This window comes from Rhea americana, unplaced genomic scaffold (assembly GCF_003343005.1).
Source record: "Rhea americana isolate MKP2758 unplaced genomic scaffold, rheAme1 scaffold_217, whole genome shotgun sequence".
NCBI lineage: Eukaryota > Metazoa > Chordata > Aves > Rheiformes > Rheidae > Rhea > Rhea americana.
This window is the reverse complement of record NW_028186317.1, coordinates 1,169,127-1,186,663: the sequence shown is the minus strand read 5'-3', so window position 1 is coordinate 1,186,663 and position 17,537 is coordinate 1,169,127. Positions and strand designations below refer to the sequence as shown.

Sequence of the window (17,537 nt, the reverse complement as noted above, 5' to 3'; positions counted from 1 at the left end):
ACATGTGCATCGAGCTGGGATTAACTGTTCCAAAATAGTTTTATTGAACAGGACCCTCCAAACAGGTAAAAAAAAAAAAAAAAAAAAAAAAAGCTGCTAATGACCCTTCATCCAAAGCATGCCCATGCACACATACTAGCATCTGTTGGCTTGCCCAAAACAAACATCTAGATTCCTGACACAGTTTTGGCAATTGCTCTATTCCTGGACCTTGCCAAAATGCAAGTAGAGAACCATGGATCACCCCACCTCAAAGATGCTTCATGACATACTTACAAACCAGACCTTCATCACRCTCAGGCTGTTATTTGGTTAAAACATTCAATACTCACCAAGTCAATGAGGTCACTGAGATTCTTCTCTATCTGCTGGGGAGGCAGACGCCTCATCAAATCCAAGGCACAATCCAGCTGCTGGTCACTCTGCAGAAATAACAACATCCTTCAGTCACAATATGTACAGCTGAGTACCTCATTCACACACACACACACACAAAAAACACCACAAACTGCACCAGAATTGTGCTTAACTCTAACAGGACAGAGATATAGATTCTAGTTCTAAGCAACATCATCTTTTATAKTAATATCAAGAGATGTCAATAAAGCTCAGTGCCATTTGATTGCTGATGAKTGCCTTCGTATTGCTAGGCCAGGGATTTGAGGGCATGGCTTAAACTGGTGGCATGTCACCAATTTAACATCCTGCTACTGGTGAATAGGAGTCTAGTCCTTACCTCATCAAAGACTTTCCAACGCTTGCATGCCTCCTTCAGCAAGCTGAACCAGCTCTAATACATGACTGAGCAAAGCAAGAAACACAGCAGGACCATTTTTGTCAGCACCAAGTTTTCAGCTCGTGAGACTTGGATCTTGGTTGTATGGTTATCGTTCTGATGCTACAATTTATGCAGAACAGGAAACTTCACAAATTAAAGCATAAGCTACATCGTCTCTTCAACGCGAGCTAGCAGATGAAATCTCRTTGTAGACTTTGTGCACGCTATCTTGACACTAATTGAGGCAAGTGCAAGAGATGCATCTTCACGAGCCTGAAATCCCACTGTACGAGGCATGCTACAGCAGACCCTCTGCTACTGGAGTTGATGGAAATGGTTAAATACGCAACTCTGTCATATACAGTGAACAGGTTTCATTTACAAATCCTCGATTCAAGTGTGCAGCTGCAACACAGGCAATTCCTTTATACAGTTTATAGATAACTATCTTCTCTGAAGCATAACATATTTGCATAYCTGTCCCTGCATTACTTCCTTCTTCAGGAAGGGCAGCAGAAAGCCTTACCCCTCCAGAAACCCATTTTACCAGTGCCTTGTTCTACATTAACCTACTTTGTTTCACGCACTGTTTTTTTCCTATGGTATCTTAACAATAATCTGTGTTAGCGAACTGTAAGATKCCCCTCCTGAAGCAGTTTTAGTACTTCCTTATTTATATTGTGCAGTTCAGTCTGAGATAATCAGTATCCAAAGCAAAGTCTGTTTCAATGCAGAGCTCTCCCTCCCTCAGCTTTATCAAAGAACAGATTGAAATGTACACAAGATTTGACACATTATTTCCTTCTTCCTACAAAACACAAACTAAAAGCTCCCTGTACSTGAGAAATCAGGGGCTTTAGTTATTTAGAGAAACCACAGCAACATAGTCCAACTGGGCTTGTTGCAGCTGGTCTTATATCCAATTTTGACAAGAAAAAAAAAAAGAGATTAAATTTGATTTTAGAGAGGCTGAATATCTGCAACAGACATTCCCACAGACATTTGATCGGCTGAACCCTTTAGCTCTACTTCTTGCCAACAGATATAAACAGATATTTCTCCACAAACCTAACAGTATCCAAAATCTGCACAAGTCACTTCGCTTCACAGGTCATCATATAGCAGAAGCACAGCAAGTTTGTTTTTATTGCTTCCTACCCTTCCTTTTTTCTTTGCTGTTTCTAGCCACCTACAACGTACTTAGCATTAATGGCTCCCTCTTATGTTCATCCACACTCTAAAAAATGTATTTAAGGAAGGCTTCAAAACTAAAGCAGTTACATGATCAAACYGTTAAAGTAGCACACACAAACACGTAAGGAGAAGCACGAAGTGAAGTTTCCTGCAATTAAGCCATACTCTACCACCGAAGAAACGAAGGAGTTCTTAGTTTAGTAGACATCCATTCTGAAATTAGACATCCATTCTGAAAAGCCACTAGCTGCTCACTAGCAAAAGGTAAGTATTTAACAGCCAGCAAGTTAAGACTGCCTAGGTTGGGGGGATTACTTATTTCTCATCCACTTTAGGCTACAGGACATCATCTCTTCAAAATACTCCTGTTCAGAAGAGAGTAGGCATCAACCCCGACACAGCTRCCATAGTATCCCAAATATCTAAGCCCTCACCTCAACTAAAAGCAAGGTGCATTGACGCTAAGAATAGAAGATTGTAATAGCAACTGGTTGTGATTGAAGGAAGATTTACTCGCAAGCATATAACATCCCCATATTCTTTAAATACTTGAATAACACAGCAAGCAGATGCTTGGGTGAATCAAGTCTGGAGTGAAGTCTAGTTATCTTCAAAAGCTACCACATATCCATTACTAAACTGACTATCACGTTCACATCAGAAGTGGTGACTAAGTCTTTACAAACTCCAAGCTTCCCCTCATTTTCATTAGAKGTGCATTAATAATTTTTTTCCCCTCCAGTAAAGATGACGCTCCGTACAAGGTAGGTTTCAATGGAGGCAAAAGACTGGATACTGCTCTYGCATCTTCCTCGCAGACAGAATTCTGTGGTGCACAACTCCTTCTTGTTTTATTAAAACAGATCAGCAAAAGTGGCAAACTGCACGGCTGCCTTTTAACTATGAAGATGCTATTACCTTGGCAAAGAAGCACRTAGCCTGCAACAGAAGGTTACCAGCAAGGAGCTGGAGAAATGAGGGCCAAGCAACTACATCCACACTAGATCTTCATCAAGCACTAATATCTCGAGAAGCCTCAAAAGCTCTGGTCAGTCTGTTCCCTTCCCCCTCCCCACCCCTCGTAGGCTGATCTGTGCAGTTGGCAAGGTCAAAAATAGGAAGTTACCCCAAATACTGTTCACGAGTGCTCTGGCAAATCACTTCCTCCTACTTGGGCACAGAAAACAGTCCCCTTCTCGGGAAGGGCCAAATATTTAAGATCAGCTGAAGATRAAATATCAGTCTGTGCTAAAGGAAAGGTACAACCAAAGGGCTTAGGAACAACCTCCCGCCGCCTAGTGACGGTAACGTTTTCTTCTTTCCTCCAAATACAGATAAGGCAGAATATGCACTTTTTGCTACTAGCCTTTCGGTCTCCAGAGAAAAACACTATTTAGGTGGCCTGTGACAGCCCAGCTCCCGCAGCCAAGCTCAGGCAGGGGATCTTTCTTACCAAGTATTGTCTTTACCTCCCACTATCTCTTACGTCAAAGAAGGAAAGCTGGCACATGGTCACAGGGTCGTGCTCCTTACTTAGGGATCGTGGGAACACTGATGGAAGCGCTCGTTCCTCCTCTGCCAGCTGGAATTGTTTAATAGAAGACAGAAAAACTAGGGAAAGATGATGCTAAAAAACCACCATTAAAGCAGCAACCTTTGGTTCCAGACCTCTGTCTCAGTTGGAGTATCTAAAGTAGCTGTAGACATTTACATACAAAGCAACAGGAAACATATCTAAGATGTCAAAATCAGCAGTACATGTTCTCTGAATGTATAAAGGAAAGAGCGCTCCCAGTGATGTATTTTTTTCAGTTTTGAYAGCAGCATATAAGAACTAATATAGGCACTTAAAAATCCCATAAAGTCTTCACAAACTGCGTAAGAATGAGAGTTCCCCCCCCACACACACCTCTGGACATATTTACCTTACTACAGTTGACTCAATCCATTTGATCTATGCCATAACAAGAACAGAGTTAATCTACYTCTACAGTCCACATGTAGATTTCTGTTTGCTTAATTTTCAGGGTAAATTAGATATTGAAGACAGGGCTTTCTTAACAGATCTCCAGACAAAACATTCGTACAGAATTCTTGCCTGTAGACATGGAGAGGCTTATAAACCTCTGCTCACTGAGAAGGTGATTAGACAGCCCGTCTCCCAGTCTGGGCTGCTCTTGGAGCCAAGCTCTTTGAGGCTGCAGGACTTAATGAGCTTAGTGTTTACTTGACATGAGGCAGTTTTCCACCATTCCTGCTTCACCCAGCACAGAACTCCTGTGGAGGAGTAGGGAGTTCAGACAGAAATCCTAAATGAAGTTTTATTACAGCTCAAGTCACCAAAGGATTTAGAGATCATAGGAATCTCAAAGACTAAAAATATTACCTTAGATGAAAGCTCTGTAATAAGTTTCCTCCAAAGATGTTCRGCTATCTAGAATCTCCAGTTAAGTATCTGCTATAGTGTTCCCATGGTACCACTGCAGGGAAAAACATTATGAAGATGTCTATAAGAGTATCTAAGTTTGTTTAGCTGTCTTTGCCAGCATCTGCTTTTCTCTTCAGGGTGTTCACTGCACTTAGCTTTACTTCCAGGAAAAGCACCCTCCGCCAAAACGTCCACAGGTCTCTGGTCATCTAAGCACTCTGTGTTGAGGCTCAAATAAAAACAAGTTTGTACTAAAAATAATTATGTAGATGTATGGTTACACAGATGCATAACTGTACAGTATTTTTTTTTAATTCTACTCATAATTTAAGCAATATCATTCAAAGGTTGTGTTGGGACAGATGCTGTTCAATGCAGAAAAGACAAACAGGAAAACCCAGGAAGTTACTACAGGTTTTGTTTAATTGTTTTGAGCAAGTGTGTTTGTAGACTACATAATAAACCAATGTGTTTCCATTTTYGGTACTCAAAACAAAGGTGCACCACTGACACTATTTGTTTTAAGAGCATTTGACTCTTCTGACCTTGCGTTTGCAGCAGTCACCACCGAAGAGGATGCAAAGTGCAACAACTCAGCTTAACTCTCTTTCGACTCCCACCCCTCAGCTCCTCTAACCAGCCCAGCTCCCCAGGACTTGGCAAGGATGGGGGCACTAAGCCCAGGAACAGCTCTGCCCTTGTTAACCCTCTCCCAGCCACGATACTGTACGCTGATAACACCAGTCAGCAAGAGCTGACAAAAATTCCAAGGCTTCACGCACAAGCTTTCACAACTATCCATCGCTAATTAACTAAGATTTCACCATACCAATAGGGTTAAAAGCACGTTTATACAAAACTGCAGCTCTATCCATTTCAAAGGCTAGGCCATTACATTTGAGAGGGGTAAAAGATTATATTGAAAGCTTTCAGCCTTACAGCCAGCAGGAACTTGCTTGTATTTATCACATAAGCCTGCAGATTTAATTGCCTGGTCTTCACAGCTCTGATAGCTGCTCCTCATTTGACTATGTTATTGCCTGGCATAAACAGAGTTAGGCAGCTTCTTCAAAAAGAAAGCCAGACCAGTTTCAGTTCTGCATCGTCCCCATAATAACACTACTCTGAGCTAACTCCTGAGCCAACAGAAACCAGCTGGGGTGGCTAAACGCTACTGCAGCAGTAGCTTCGCCTTATGTTAGTCCTTTCAGGGAAATAAGCTATTTAGGCCACTAGATCTTTGCAACTGGAAAACCAAGTACAACACCACTGGAAAACCAAGTACAACACCACTGGAAAACCAAGTACAACACCACTGGAAAACCAAGTACAACACCACTGGCACTCGGGGCATGACCGCACCGTGCTGACCTGTCCTCCTCCCCAACTCCGATGAAAGTTTAGAAGAACTGGAGGACTCAAAATTAAACTTTTATCATAATTGCTGGAATAAAAACAAATAATCAACCAACTGTATGTGTAGCAAGAGCACTGACTACCTGGCTAGAGCCGTTCACGTCTGTCAACCGAACATTCGGCTTTGCCTCTGAAACGCCAAGCTTGTGTGGCTCTCGCACGCCGTTGTAATGGGTAAGGAAACAAAGGTCTTCCAGGTGCCGGGAGCACAAGTTTTGCTCGTGACTGCTATCTGAAAAGCTATCCAAACTCGAGCTACAAATTGGTAGCTCAGTTTTCACAGAACTGTAACACAGCCATAATCTGAAAAGATACCAAAAATTTAATATTTGCCTAAGTTACGCAATTTGAAGCAGCCACGCATCCCACCACTTTGATCACTAGTCAGTTTTAAGCAAAATTTCTCAGTAAGCTAATTCATCAAAACAGGCATTTCTTATCCAGGACCAGAAGTACACAACCAGCAAGTGACTTTTTTTCCCYTTCCTTTTATGTTGCAGACATACTCCAGGATTGTAAATCATTATTTCCTGTCAGTTCTCCCAAAAGGAATGTCCAACTGTTCAACTCTGTAGTATTAACACTAATTTCTCTCTCTCTCCTTTTTTTTTTTTTAAGAAACTGAAGTAGACACACAATTTCCTGTCCTGCTTGTCTTTTTAATCCTTTCCAACTGCTAGAGCTCAAAAGGCACAAGATTCCTTTTTCGAATTACACAACAGCATAGTGTCACTGCTAGAATCTTTAGCATTCTCGGAGGCTTGAAGGACTATAACCTCTGCGTAATAAAATATAGAGTAGGTTTCTAAGTCGCAGGATTCCCTGCTCTGCTCCTAACACAACAGGCTGTCAGCATTCACTTCCCAGGATACTAGATGGGAACAGCAGTAACTCTGTGCAGCGTGCGTCCCGGACAAGTTCTGCMGTCATGCCTCTTCCAGCAACTGCACATATTTCACGCAATCAGTTTTCCTACAAAATTCTTCCCTTGACTATTAACCCTCTTTGGGCAGAGCCTATTAAAACCACTTGTAATACACTTATAAATCATGGCTTCCTGACAGCTAGGTGTACTACTGGGAAGAAYAGTGACAGCCTATTTTTAAGAAATAGGCAGGAATGAGGTAGAAAAAAACCCAGAATACTCCAGACTGTAGATAACTTCTTTATCAACCTAAAGAGTAAGGTCAAAGATTAACAAAAAACATGACACTGATGCAGACTACATTCTTCTTTTCAACTACTTCTAGCTTGGTTTTCTTTGGCTAGAGCATGATCCAGTGGCTTTTATTAATGCCTCATAGTTGTAAGCATGCAATATGTTTACGAATATTTAGTTCAATTCTCCAGTACATTACTGTTGTGGTTAAGACCAAGTAACACAGATTGCTGAGAATGCTCATTCGAACGATTTCAAACGAGAAGGATTAAATATTCAATTAAATAAATGTTGAACTACAAGGCRCAAGCAAAAGCTGCTGTACTCAGTCTCCCGCAGCTCCTCTGTAACCTGCATTTACTCACACAGCAATTGCATACATCACACCAGGGCCAAAGTCTTCTCAGAGATGCTCTAGAGGGGCTTTTGTTTTACACTGATCCAGCAATTTCAATCACGCTCACTTGAGAGGAGAAGTGCTTGTAGGGGATCACTTCTTTCAAGAGGGACAAGTAACTTACAAGCCTGCAGCGAAGGCTCACTTAGGGCGCTAAACTCATCTACGAGAAGGACAGCGAACGAGGCAGCTCAAGTTTCACTACCRCCAGCATGCTGATGCCACTGGATACTTATCACCATTTCAGGCTGGCAGTGCAACTCAGGCTCCTTCTAGGTGGATTAAAAGTGTGGCAAYAGCCATCTAGGAGCCACTACCAAAGAGGACATCTCCATTCAAACTCAACAAGCACCTCYTAGCTTGCCATCAGTGACTTGCCAACTCCTCCCTCATTTCTTTACCTCCAGGTAGATGCTTTCACATGTTCTTTGATTCATAGATTAGGGTTCAACTTACTTCCTCATTGTTACTCCTACATCAGGCAAGCTTTATGTCGCTCGCTATTTGCGGGATATCACCCAGCGTCCTACCTGAACCTCAGAAGAAGTTATGAGAGGGGCTGTAATGCACTGGAGACCCTTCTGTCCATTAGTTTCAAATAAACCCAAGCCACTTGCATTAGCTTACTAAGAAGCTCAGTCTCACACAGTGACTGTATGTCAAGGTTATTTCGCACCAATTGGCAAAAACTCTAAAACCCCTGGTAGTCTGGAGCAAAAYATTTGACTGGAATTTGTTATTTGCTTTATATGCAAGAATTCAACATCTCCTGAAGTACATTCTGCAGCTAGTTTTCACTATTTCAAGTTATTTTTCTACTAGATGCATACCACCTCCTCTTAGGACACCTATAAAGATGTATAGTACACAATGAGGGACAGTGCAGGAGAAGAGGAGGAGGAGGATACAACATGCTTTGGCACCTCCTTCCCACTAAGGAGGGATTTCAGGAGGTCAGATACTTGCATCTGCTTTCAGAACTAATTTAACACTGGCCATTATATCGGTTTATATTAACATCAGTTTATATAAATTCCAGTACAAATCTCAGTCACCTGTCCAAGGAGCAGAGAGAGAGTACAAACAGAAGTGAGAAAACAAAGATTTTGACACACTGTCACAAATGGACCAGCAACAAGCAAGCCTCTCTGGGAACAGGCTAGTCAGCTTGACCTCTTGCCACGATCACTAATGATTTCTGCACCAGTGTTTGTCTTCTGAGTAACTGAAACAATGTTTTATTTATAAAATAATTTTTATATATATTTATAAATACAAAACATTGAACACGGCAACGTAATTTACTAGCTTTCATCTGGTGCCAAGAATTCCTGTACTGCATAAACTTTGCAAAAAGCCTTTTTCCAATAAATCAAGGCATCAAGTATATGTGCAATCTATTAGGCTCACATAAAAAATAATAAAATGGGGAAAGCACTACAGCTATATAGAAAAGCTGCAGACTGCAAAACAATATCACTAGCTATTAATAAATAGGATCAAAGTCACCGAACTTGATGGTAGAGCTGACCACCTACTCTAAATAAATTTAAGAATTATGCTGAAGTTTCTGTACAAAATTGAACACTTGATTTATTTTCTCCAGTTTAAGTCTGGATTTGATGCAAGTTCTGTTTGTTTGGTATTTCTACAGACAGGAAGTATCAGTAAAAAAAAAATGAAAATGCTGTTACAGCACAGCACTGAGAAACAAAAACGACGCTTGCTCTTGCAAACACTTCATAAAGGAAGCTTACGTGTCTGCTTAACAGTTTCACTATCAGAATCAACACTGGCTGGAGCACAAGCACACATATACCACCACAAAGGAGACAGAGACTGCTTTACTGACAGCATAATCACCTCTCAGTCCGAATTAATGCATCAGATAGATTAGAATACCTCTAGGCAGAGCCTTGTGACTCAAAGTCAGCGCTATACTTTAGTCATTTTCTGTAGCTTCACAAATCCTGTAGTTGATTTTAAGGTATTAGGCATGGCAGTCTAGCTTTCTAAAACTAGCAAGCTACCTCCTGATCATCCTTCTCGCCCCTCCATCTGTTTACTCACACTGACTCACTCCAAAGAGCGGACTAACGCCAAGCGGCTAGTAAAGGTTCTGCAGTTCACACAACAGGAAATCATTTACAGAATCTTCTTCCTGACATCGCCAGCTAAACTCTCGCTACCTTTGTCTAGCCATTTTGTACAGCTCTTCAAGCTTTAACCCTGCAGATGTACCCCAAATTAATGCTCCCTATCCCCCCCCAACTCATTTTCTGTTCTTTCTCGATATACCTTCTACTTTCACTAGTTGGGTGAGAGCAGCTTTCAAAATAAACCAATACAGTAGGTATTCTGCCCTGCGTTGGTGACCCTTCTTCGCAGGCACATTGGCTTCTTGCCTCTCATTCAAGTAGCATTATTGAAGCTCCGACATCAGACCAGCCTTTACAGCAGGACAACCAAATTTTTACTGGGATCTAATGGATAAACTTAAGCCTCCCCAGCAGWAAACAATACTGGCCATCAGGCCAGTCAGGTTCTGTTGGTCGTCTTTGGGACTGGGAGGTGTGGTAGATGTTTGGAGGAAAGAGCTGGAACAGCAGAAATTAAGAGATCTCTGCAGAAATGCATCAGATATCAGTATCTGCCATTTGAGGAGTCCTGCTTTATAACGGGCACTGTTATCACAAGCCTCCTAAACATGAGATTCTACTGTGAGCTGCAGTCCCTTTCCAGAAGATAGCCCTGYGGCACCAAGCTTTACTGTCTCTCAAAAAATAACTTGTTTTAGCTACTTCAGTGAATACTGAATGCATACAGCACTCTGAGCTCATGCCACTTTTACTTAAAAAAAAATCCATTATCAAGATACCCTGCAAATGCTTAGCAACTTCAGACATGTGTGCACGTTTCTTCATGGAAACTCCTTCAACATTTTAACTCACAAACACTAAGAGCTACAAATACTACAGCTCTTGAGATTAGATTTTGTCACTTGTCATCCTGAACATCTATGAATGCCTTATTTGTGTTGGTTTTCTTTTAATCCTGCTAATGCTGGATATTCAAGTGTTGGTTTACTCATCTATGGCTTATTTCATGTTTGAATAAACTTGGTCATGAGCAAATCTGAAGAGAACTGCCCAACTGAAACAAAGAGAACACAAGTGTAATTTRCAGGAACAGCCTATAAGCATCTTTAAATAAAAGGGACTCTTGAACGTGGCAAATTCCTTCCCACCATGGCAGATCCAGGTTCTTCTTCCAGTCAGCTACAACCTAGATTTTTTTTCCCCCATATGAGAAGTCACTTCCATCAAAGACATTATAGAAAATGTACATTGAGATCTGCAGAAAACATTCACCAGAAATTCAACCATCTTCCACATCTCCAAGAGCCATAGTTATTTAAATCCTTTTTACTATATTCATCTATTCTTGATTTTTACAGTAATAGAGCAGCAAGGAGGCATACGGTCCATYACCAAGATAGCTACAAATGTAGATACACTTACTAAAAAGCATAGCTAACAGAAATATTTAGCATTATGAATTCAGGATAATGATTTATGCCCATGGCTAGTGTCCAGCTCAGTCACTGCAGGAAAGCAGCCACCACACTTACAGCTACCCAATTTAGTACACAAACTCAGCACTTTCCAGTGTCTACTAGCTAGGGTTGTAAATTCATGGGATAACTCTGGCAAGTAATCAGATCCCTAGTAAGGAAGAGAGGGAGAAGTTATCTAATTAGTTCTCATCCCTGACTGTTCTCCGATTACCAAAATGTCAAAAAATAGGTTAATGTCTYTTACTTACTTTTAGCAAGACACACCTTGCTGATTGCATTTCAAAATTTGCAAGAGAGTTCAGAGTTCAGCAGAGTCACTTTTAAGGATTTCAGGTTTTAAACCAGAAGGCTAATAGCTGTGCATATAGTTAGGCCATAAGAACATCATTTCTCCACCTARAAGGATGTTCACGTTGTCTGGGATTCCTTTCCCCACTATAACTCCTAAACCTTCCCGTTCTGGCTAATCTTTCAACCCTTTCACATCTTCCTTGCCCTTTCTGAATAGGCCTAACCTGGCCGTAAATCATAACTCTGGACAGATATGTGATCTAGCAATGCACATAACTCTGGCTAACCTTTTCGTAAGTTTAATTAGTAGACAGCTTGTACTGGAGTAGTGCTTCACATAACCCGTCTGTGCCAACTGCAATCCTTGACAGATTTCTCCTGCCGCATCCTTCAACGTAAGATGAAGCTCATACTCGCTGTCAGCCAATTTTCACCTTACCKAGTGCCGTTTTCCCTTCAGCATTCCTAGTTCTTAAGAAATAATTCCAACTGTTCTAATGGCTACGTGAGGGTTGCACTTGACCATCTAGCAGAGCTCCATCACTGCTGAGCCAAGATCACATCTGTTCTTAGTGTTACATCCAAAACTCCGACTCCTAGATTTGTACAGCAACCCGACTCAGTAGATAAATCCAGCTATTCTGTCAACATTAACTGCTGTAATCAGCATTACGTAGCTGATATTTTACCTCATTCCTCCATTTCATAGTGCTCTCATCCTTTAAATTAGCTTAGAGTAAGATCAGAGCTCTTTTTTTTCCGAGAGCCTGTCTCAGATTGCAAGCACAGGCTATCAGACAACTGCCAATCACCTTTGCTAGCAGCAAGCTTTTTTTAAATCCTGATATTTACTGCAGCAAAAATAACTGGGRAAGGCAGGTAACAGGACATCACTTTCAAACTCAGCGCTCTGTTAAGTGGACAAGATAGCAAGTCTCAGCTGAAGAAATAATAAAAAAAATTCCTTGACTGAATAAAGAGTATATTATTTATGGTAGCTTAGATTGGTGGCTTAAGGCAACCACTAAGCTTACTGCATCTTCAATGCAGTCTCAACCTTTTTTCCTTCCACACAAAATCCTCTTAAGTGCCAGTTCATTCTTGTCTAGCTGATGCAGTTAAAACTGTCAGATCCCAGGTTCTGCTTTCACCAAGGCTGATAACTTGTCCACTTTACAAGATGCAACTTAAAATCCTAGTCAATCTGCCAGGAAATAACTCAGCTCCACTTTCTGCAGCAACAAAAAAAGACATGTGGGACACTCGTATTGCACTCACGGAAACAGCACCAGCAAGGACACACTCTGCAACACGCTTGCAAGTGCTTCGAGGAAAGTCTCGTGGGTTTAAGCATAGAAGCAGGCCTCCTAGACCAACCCTGCACTGAAAAAGAAGCCAGGCCACGCTGGTGAAATGTACACTGATAAGACTTAGTTAGCATAGAGCAGTAATAAGGTAGATAATTTATGAGAAGGGCAGCCACAAGCATGCTCAAATACATTCTGCAATTCTTTATGCAGTCTCTTCCAAGCTGGATTGACCAAAGAGCACAAGCCCAAAGCAAACTGCRTGTTTTCCTTTCAAGTACTAAAAGATGAAGGCAGGGCAAAAAACAGCACCAGGTAACATAAGAAAATTTACCTTATTGGTTGGTGCCAAGTCTCATGCCACTATGCTAAAAATATGTAACACAAGTAGAGCAACTTCCCTGAGTACATTGCATTTTCTCCAGTTCGGCTCAACTAACAGGGAACTATCATGAAAACTTACTCAATCAGCATCTACACTAGTGCCGCGTAAAGGAAATTTCAAAGAGAAATGCTTCACCTGTCACACACACAGGAGCTTGGACTTCCCAGGACAGCTCGTTTGGAAGATCTGCTCCCAATACTGCTTCAGGACATTAAGACCACATTAGTGAATTCTGGCCAAAGCAGGTGAAGACGATGGGAACCCAGTATTATTCCGTTCAACTGAGCCACAACAATTTAATATTCTCCAAAGGCATTGCACATTTAGGTGCACTTCTTTGGCATACTACTCATAGTATTTGATCAATTCTCACACAGTATTAACATGAACATCTTTGGACTTAAGTACTTAAGAAGGCGCTGCACTAAAGACTTCAAAGAAAGGTAAGTTTATCTTAAAGTGTTTGCAATCTCCCACTGCACTGGGCTGAATTCTTGACTTTCACGTTCAAATTTGCAAAGTGTTTTTAACAGCATGGACTATCAGCAAACAAACCTCGGGCAACAACTCAACTATAGAGACTATGAAGCATGTGAAAGGCTTAGGCTGTCCAGCTGCATTAATTGTTTCTTCAAACCACACGGGTTTCATCCATAAAGGAAATYCATATTTCAAGTTCCATGTTTTAAAATAAGATCTTTTCCCTCTTTCCTGGAAACAGCAAAGCAGTAGAAGAATTGAAGTACACACATGCTTTGGACTTTGTGCATTGAAGTGAGAGAGACGAAGGTTGGATTGGGGTTTAAGACTCTTCAGGACTCCTGGTGTAAATCAATGGGAAAACAGGGCAATTACAACACGCAGTGTTTGAAGAATGTGATTATTAAGGAAACAAAACAAACACTTGGAGCAACTTCCATATATTTCAGTTGCATCCTTTACCTGAAAAAAGTTCTTAAAACATCAGATTGCATAAAAGCAGTATGGAAAACGAGGCTTAGCACAGAGGCCTAAACTCCGCCTTACAGAATATCATGACTCTGGCAAAACTGCTAGCACATGTGCTGACACCAAAACGTACTCCTTTCAGCTTTAAGTGGCTCTACTACAATGTGTCCCAGCTCTAGGGGGAACAACAAAAAAAAATCAACTTTCTACAAGTTTATTTAGCATAGCAAGGAGTCATTTGGACTTGACCAAATACACCTCCACAAGACAAGCAGAAGAATAAACTCCAGCCCTTGCATTCTCCATTACAGTCTTTGGAAGTATCCACAAACCCAGTCAAACTCAAACTGGACTACTACACAGCACTGGCAGCCACCMCAACAGACCTAGTTACTACAAGGGGAATGTTGTATGCTCACGCACAACACATCCCTCACGCAAGAAAGCCAACTGACAGAAAACAGCTGACAATTGTACAAGTAGAAATTGAGTGAYATAGCAATGTTTCTTTCCCAAAAAGTCATTTCTCTATGCAACTACAGTAATGAGCACTAAAAATAGACTAATTCAATAGAGCTGAACGTACTTTCATTTTGTTTTACTCCCAGCTGTCAACTATAAGATACCAGCATATGTATTTACCAAATGAGGAAATCCTATTTGAACAACTTGATCTTGAGAATGTTTTTCCTTCACTAATAAACCACAAGAGTAAGCATCACTGCAATGGCAGTATTTCCTAYCCCAACGACATCCTCCAACTTGATTATTTTGGGAATTTGCCTTTTAAGATAACATTTAGCTAAACTCACATACTTGGCTTGGCTAATAAAACATGGACTCTACAAAATAGCTTAAGTCAGTATTTCTCCAAAAGCACGAGGTGCAAAGGACTTTCTGCGGGCACTGCAAACCTACCCCGAGCTCTTACGCTATATACAAGAGTTTCAAAAGTTTAGGGTAGCAGGAGAGACAGGCACTCAGTGTTCAGGCATCTGGAAGAGTACTGCCTTGGGTTGCTCAGTTTTACATGTCATTTAATAATGTTTTACCAGCAATTTTTACAAAGCCAAGTTATCAGTCAAGCAGCAAAGTGTTGCCCAAGACAAACAGCCCCTACCCTGAAAAATAATCTTAATGTGCTGTTCAGAGTAACTAATAAGTACCTGAGTAGCAGCGTCACATCAYGCATCACTGGCTGTGCTTCAGTGCTTTTCAGTTACCTTGCAAATTCTAAATAGACAACGTGCAGCTAACCCTATACTAGACAATTCAAACTTACAGTTGATTAAATTATAAATTTTACCAAGATTGTCTGCTTTTTACTAAGGAGTTGCATAGCACAAGAAATACTAATAAGCACAATCAAGGCAGTTTATACGATCTGGAAAGGATTTTTTCCCCCCATTTATATGGACAGTGGCTGGGTTTTATCCATTGATAACCCACAATTCCAGAAACCTCAGCAGCTCCACCTTCTAAAGTCATGCCCATTAGCTTATTTTTAGCACAGAAGACCAACACCTATCTAGACAGTTTTCAAGCTTCATGCATTGCCCTRCCCCATTCCACCTAGCAGCTGACTGAAATTCTGATTCTGAACTCCCACTTAAACTCAGCAAGAATGATTCAGATTTGAGATGGTCTTGAATGACTGTGCAAAAGAAAAGGCGGTTCCCATCCATCTGTTCCACACAGGTATTGGTAACCCCGCAGTACAAAGAAGGTGCTTGACCTAACATCCTGGACCATAAGAACTCTTCTCAGTCATTGGGAAACGTGCTCCGGCCTTCAATGCCAGGGACATTTCTGAGGTTCGTGCTGCATTTCGATATTGTGCTTTCATAACCTTTAAGATTAAACATACTGGAGATATCCTATATACTAAGACTAAGTTGAAACTACACAGAGCAATTGCATTATCTGTGTAACGTAAGTTAATTCTATGGAGTCAGCAAAGTTTCAGAAGATTTTGTTAGACATTACCAACGTTAGCTTTGAAACTCAGCCTGTACTTCCACTAACAACATATAATAGATTTGGTCACTTGTCCTTGTTGAATGTGATCAGTGATTTGTTTTATACACTCCTACTAGACCTAGATAAACCACACTTAAATTACTACAACTTAACTGAGCCTTCAAATCTGTAAAGAGCCACTGAACAACAAAGCCACTGCAGCACGTTCACACTTGAGGTCCACTCCACAACTTAAACTAGCACATACTGCTGAAAGACCTGATCAAATCTCTCCCATATCCAGCACTCTCCATTACTAAGCATGAAAAAATCAGGTAACAGAATATAAGCCASTAAGACTCACAAAATTTCTAAAGTGTTTGTGCTCTACCCAAAGAGCTAATACAGTTACACTTAAAGCCAAATTGGATTCTTCTTATCCAAACTGGATTGTTCTTATCCTTGCAGAATACTTCTGCACCCCCTTAAAAGAACAACCTGGTTGTCATCACTTTCACTTTATGTGAAGCCTACCAACTTTTCTTTATTTTYTCCCCCCATGAGGATTCCTACTACAGCCAAAGTTCAGATAGCTTACTGGAATCCTCATTTCAAAGTCTACAGTCAGGTCTTACTCATATAGGAGTCTGCAGTCAAGAATCTTCCTTTATGTACAACTGGAATAATGTGTTCAGTGCTGTCACTCTCCACATGCAGAGGTCAGGTACAGCATCTCACATGCTCAAACAAATAGAATAGCAGATYCTTGATCTTAGGTGTTCTTCATCGTTCATTAGAAATTGAGATTTTTATACCGGTGGCACGATCACAATCGTCTCCAACTTGGAAGATAAATAAGGCATTGCCCCTGAAATTCTTACAAAGATAGGAAGGAAAGGAGTACGCTTGCTTCCTTAACTAGTCTTCACTTGGCTACACAGTCAGGCACTGGGAATTGCTCTTTTATCTAAACATACGTGTCTTACACCGTTACACTCAACACCCAGGTCGCAAATTCTCCCACAAGATGAGGTAATCCAGGAACTCCAAGTGAACGTACCCATCCTGGGGGTCTAGCCTCAGGCGGCCTCCGCTAGAGCAAACCYGGGCAGGCAGAGCGGGGAGCCGACCCGGGCCCGCGGCAGATTCGCTCGGCTGCCGACCCCCCCCCATCATTCCGGGGGTTACGGCCCGCTTTAAGCGGGGTGCGCGCAGGAAAYGGAAGGGCTTCCCGGCGGCGAGACCGCGACTGCCTCGCCGGCCTCAGGGAGCCAACGGTTCCCCCCGAGCTCCCAACGGCTGCTGCCGCCCGCCGCACCACCGGCCCTCCCCGCACGGGGCCTCCCCGGCAGCGCTGCGCCGGGGCAGCCGAGCGGCGGAGGCGCCCCTGGCCCCCAGAGCCCCCCGCTGAGGAAGCGGCCGCCTCGCCCTTACCATGGCGGCTCGGCGGGGCTGCGCTGGGCTGTGGCAACGGCGGCGCCTCCCGGTCCCGTCCGCTCTCCCTCCGAGGCAGGCCGCGGCCCTGGCACTTCCGCCGTTGCCTAGGAGTGAACATCCGGGTCAGCGCCGCGCCGCCCCGCCCGCCGCCGCCGCGCCGCCAATCAGCGCGCGGCCCGCCGGCCATCGCCAAGTATGGAGCGCAGCGCACGAGCGGGGCGGGCCCATTCCGCGCCGCCGCCGGGGGGCGGGGGGAGGGAG

The 17,537-nt window shown here is 42.4% G+C and overlaps 1 protein-coding gene across 1 annotated transcript in view; it reads right to left on the bottom strand.

Moving 5' to 3' along the window:
- CAPZB (capping actin protein of muscle Z-line subunit beta) overlaps positions 1–17,537 on the bottom strand; it is a 58,990-nt gene that overhangs the window by 40,225 nt on the left and 1,228 nt on the right. Inside the window, exons 2-3 of the mRNA XM_085305218.1 lie at positions 17,274–17,380; positions 333–422 (exon numbers count right to left, since the gene is read on the bottom strand). Coding sequence (XP_085161344.1) covers positions 333–422; positions 17,274–17,276 — 93 coding nt within the window. The 5' untranslated portion in view covers positions 17,277–17,380. The remainder of the gene's footprint in view (positions 1–332; positions 423–17,273; positions 17,381–17,537) is intronic.